Raw genomic sequence first — 3,409 nt, 5'->3', positions numbered from 1 at the left:
TAAATAATGCATACAAAATAAAGTTATAACTTAGTATGGAGTGTATAAATGCAATTGTACACATCTCAAATATAATTATTTTACTTATATATTTTAAAAAGAATATAAAAAATATGTTCGATATTATTTCGATTTAACATTTCGATAAATTCTTGATTTTTGATAAAGTGTAAATTGGCAATTCAACCGATTTAGTCCATTTTTCAATTTCAATAACCATTGATTACTGACCTATATATTAATATATTTATCATAAAAAATTATGTATATTGAAAAATCTATTTATATTTTCAATTATACAAAATTATTTTTAATATGTCGACTTTCATATCCAATCATTACATTTTCTAATATGAAAAGTAAGGATTACCACATATTCATTATATTTTGTATCACTAATTGTAGCATGTAAAAAACTATAGTAACTTTTTAATTAACTCCGCAATATTTCATTCTTATGAGTTGTAATTATTTTCATGAGATATGTATGTTTTCATTTGTATTATATTTTGATCGTATATTTCGATTTCATTGTCGTATATTCAATTTATTTTGAGAAAAAATACGTTAAATATGATATCGATCTCAATTTTATAAAAAAAGATATTTAGTTAATAGATTCATCATGAAAAAACATAAATATATAATGGATAATTACAATAAAAATAATATCAATTCACGCTCTAAAACATGAGCTAGTTATAAAAAAAGATAAAAAAGAAAAGGAAAAAGGCGTATCATAATCCAACTAAAAATCTCAACATACCCATTATACCCACCCCTCTTATAAAAAAAGTCCATTCATTCCCCCCCACCCCCAATCACTCATCTCAAACAAAGCCTAGGGTTTTCACTAATCACCCTATACACACAATCCTGTTGTATCTATCTCTACTTTCCAAATCAATCAAACCCCCATGGCTTCTGAATCAAAGATGATCATGCTCAAGAGTTCAGACAACGAGACTTTCGAGGTTGAGGAGGCGGTTGCTGTTGAATCTCAGACAATCAAGCACATGATTGAGGATGATTGTGCCGACACAACCATCCCTCTTCCCAACGTGAGCAGCAAGATCTTGGCTAAGGTTATTGAGTACTGTAAGAAGCATGTGGAGTCTCCTAAGTCTGATGAGGTTAACAAGACCGTTGATGATGAGCTTAAGACTTTTGATGCTGAGTTTGTAAAGGTTGATCAGGCCACTCTCTTTGATCTTATTCTGGTATGACCCTTTTGCCCCCCTCTTGTTTTTGTGGGTTTCTGATTATTTTTTGTGTTTCTTGTTTTTTATTTTGCGTATTTTGTTGATATATTGTGTTTCTTGGTGTGTTTTTGTATGTATATTTTTGCGGGTTTGTTATATTTTGTGATTCTTGCTGTGATTTTGCATATTTTGTGATTATTTTGTGTTTCTTGTTTAATTATCAGACGGCTTGTTGTTTGTATCTATTATTGTGTTTTTTTGTGTGTATATCTTTGTTGGGTTGTGATGTCTCTGTTCTTGTTGTGATTTTGCATATATTGGGATTATTTATTGTTCATGTGTATGTATGGTTAGGGTTCTTGATTTTGGGGGTTGATGTCTGTGTCTTGAGTTGTGATTTTTGGGGTTTCTTGTTTTTGTTCTTGTACATGGATATGATAAGGGTCCTTGAATTTTGGGCTTTCTTGGTTGTATCTATTGTTGTGAATTTTCGGGGTTTTTTTTGTGTTGTATACACCATCTATATATGTTGAGAGTTCTTTTACGGATTTCTTGTTTTTGTTCTTGTATAAGCATTTTGAGGGTTCTTGATTTATATGTTCTGGTTTGTTTTTTTTTGCTGTGAATTTCTGGACTTGTAATCTGTGTTCTTGTAATATTATATAGTTTAGGGTTCTTGATTTTAAGGTTTTTGCTTGTGGATATTGTGATTTTATATCTCTTGTGCTATCTTTTTATTTATTACATGTTTAGAAGTTATGGGTAATAACTGTTAAGTGATGATATTTGGGGTTTGGTGGTGTGTGTGTAAAAGGGGTTTCATTTGAGATGATGAGTTTATATTGTAGAATATGTTGGATTTGAGGGTTTTATTGCTTAGGTTTATGTTATAATGTGTATTGATGGTTAGAATATTTGATTGGTAATTAGTGGGTCAAAATTTGGTTTGACGAAAGCTGTTTAAGTTTATGTTCTGTGTTTTTTATGGTTCGAGTATTTGATTGGATATTAGTGTGTTAAAATTTGGTTTGACGGAAGCTACCTCTATGTGTGTACTTTGATGAGGGTGTGCTGTGTAATAGATGATTTTGTAACTAGTCAAAAAATAGAGTTGTCTTGGTTGCTTGGCCTTGTTCCTACCTGAACTTTTTCATTGTTAACTACTTATATTTTCCTTGTTACAAACAAATGGACTATGTAGTGTTTGTATGCAAGTTCTGTTTGGGTATTTAGAGTATAGATGTTTGGCGTCTCTGATGTCTAATGGTTTTGTTTTTGAATCTCAGATGTCTAATGGTTTTGTTTTTAAATCTCAGGCTGCAAACTATCTTAACATCAAGAGCCTCTTGGACTTGACTTGCCAGACTGTTGCTGACATGATCAAGGGGAAGACACCTGAGGAGATCAGGAAGACTTTTAACATCAAGAATGACTTCACTCCAGAGGAAGAGGAGGAGGTGCGTAGGGAGAATGCTTGGGCCTTTGAATGATCTTACCTAAGAAGACTGCTGGAATGTCAATATTGGCTTAGATATCTTTTATTAGCTGAACTATCTGCATTAGCCTATTAATGTATATGGGATTTGGTTGTTAACCTCTTTTGCTACCTAAGATGATTGTGCTTTTGTTATGACAATTGCTTGTTCCTTTTGCTGTGACAATTTCTTAAATATGCTTGGTTCTCTTGAAATGTTAACATGTTTATGCTTGGGTTATCTTGAAATGATACCATGGTTTGCATCTTATATTCCATCTGCTTTCCTAACAAGTTGTGAAATGAAGGAGTAATATTTATGGTTTTCAAGGTTTGGCGGGAAAAACATGTTTCTCAGTTCTTGGTTCCCTTAAAATACAGGGAAGAACATGTTTCCCAGTTCTAGAGGATCATTGATCCTGTTTTTGTCATCTCTTTACTTCTGAAATAAATTGTCTTTCTCTGTTTATATTGCATTTCTTTACTTTGATTGGGTTTCGGTTTCTCCGAAGTTTCTCTCTACATGTGTCCACTCTGGGCGGTGTTCTACCACTTTTCTCTTTTTCTATATCGAAACTGTGGAGGTTAATTTTGTGTGGAACAGCAAAAGCTATATCACCAGGAGGGAAGTATGTACAGAGCTGGGTGTTTTGGTAAATACTTAGGTTTGCCTATGACTATGGGTAGAAATAAGGCGGCTAGTTTTGGTTTCTTACATGACAGAGTAGAGCAT

The 3,409-nt window shown here is 32.6% G+C and overlaps 1 protein-coding gene across 1 annotated transcript; it reads left to right on the top strand.

Annotated features, from left to right (window-relative positions):
- Positions 1–794: 794 nt before the first annotated feature.
- On the top strand, positions 795–2,892 carry LOC141671554 (SKP1-like protein 20). Its single transcript, XM_074477830.1, has 2 exons — positions 795–1,220; positions 2,519–2,892. Exons 1-2 carry the CDS (start codon positions 918–920, stop codon positions 2,690–2,692), a joined length of 477 nt encoding a protein of 158 aa, XP_074333931.1. The 5' UTR covers positions 795–917; the 3' UTR covers positions 2,693–2,892.
- Positions 2,893–3,409: the final 517 nt, after the last annotated feature.

The sequence above is a fragment of the Apium graveolens genome, chromosome 7, assembly GCF_009905375.1.
Source record: "Apium graveolens cultivar Ventura chromosome 7, ASM990537v1, whole genome shotgun sequence".
In the NCBI taxonomy this organism is placed as follows: domain Eukaryota; kingdom Viridiplantae; phylum Streptophyta; class Magnoliopsida; order Apiales; family Apiaceae; genus Apium; species Apium graveolens.
The sequence above is the reverse complement of the archived record's forward strand: the minus strand, read 5'-3'. Positions and strand labels throughout refer to the sequence as shown.

Excerpts from the sequence above, each read along its gene's own strand:
- LOC141671554 (XM_074477830.1), top strand. The coding sequence starts at position 918 with ATGGCTTCTGAATCAAAGATGATCATGCTCAAGAGTTCAGACAACGAG. Across the intron at positions 1,221-2,518 it reads CTCTCTTTGATCTTATTCTG|GCTGCAAACTATCTTAACAT; the intron begins GTATGACCCTTT and ends TTTAAATCTCAG.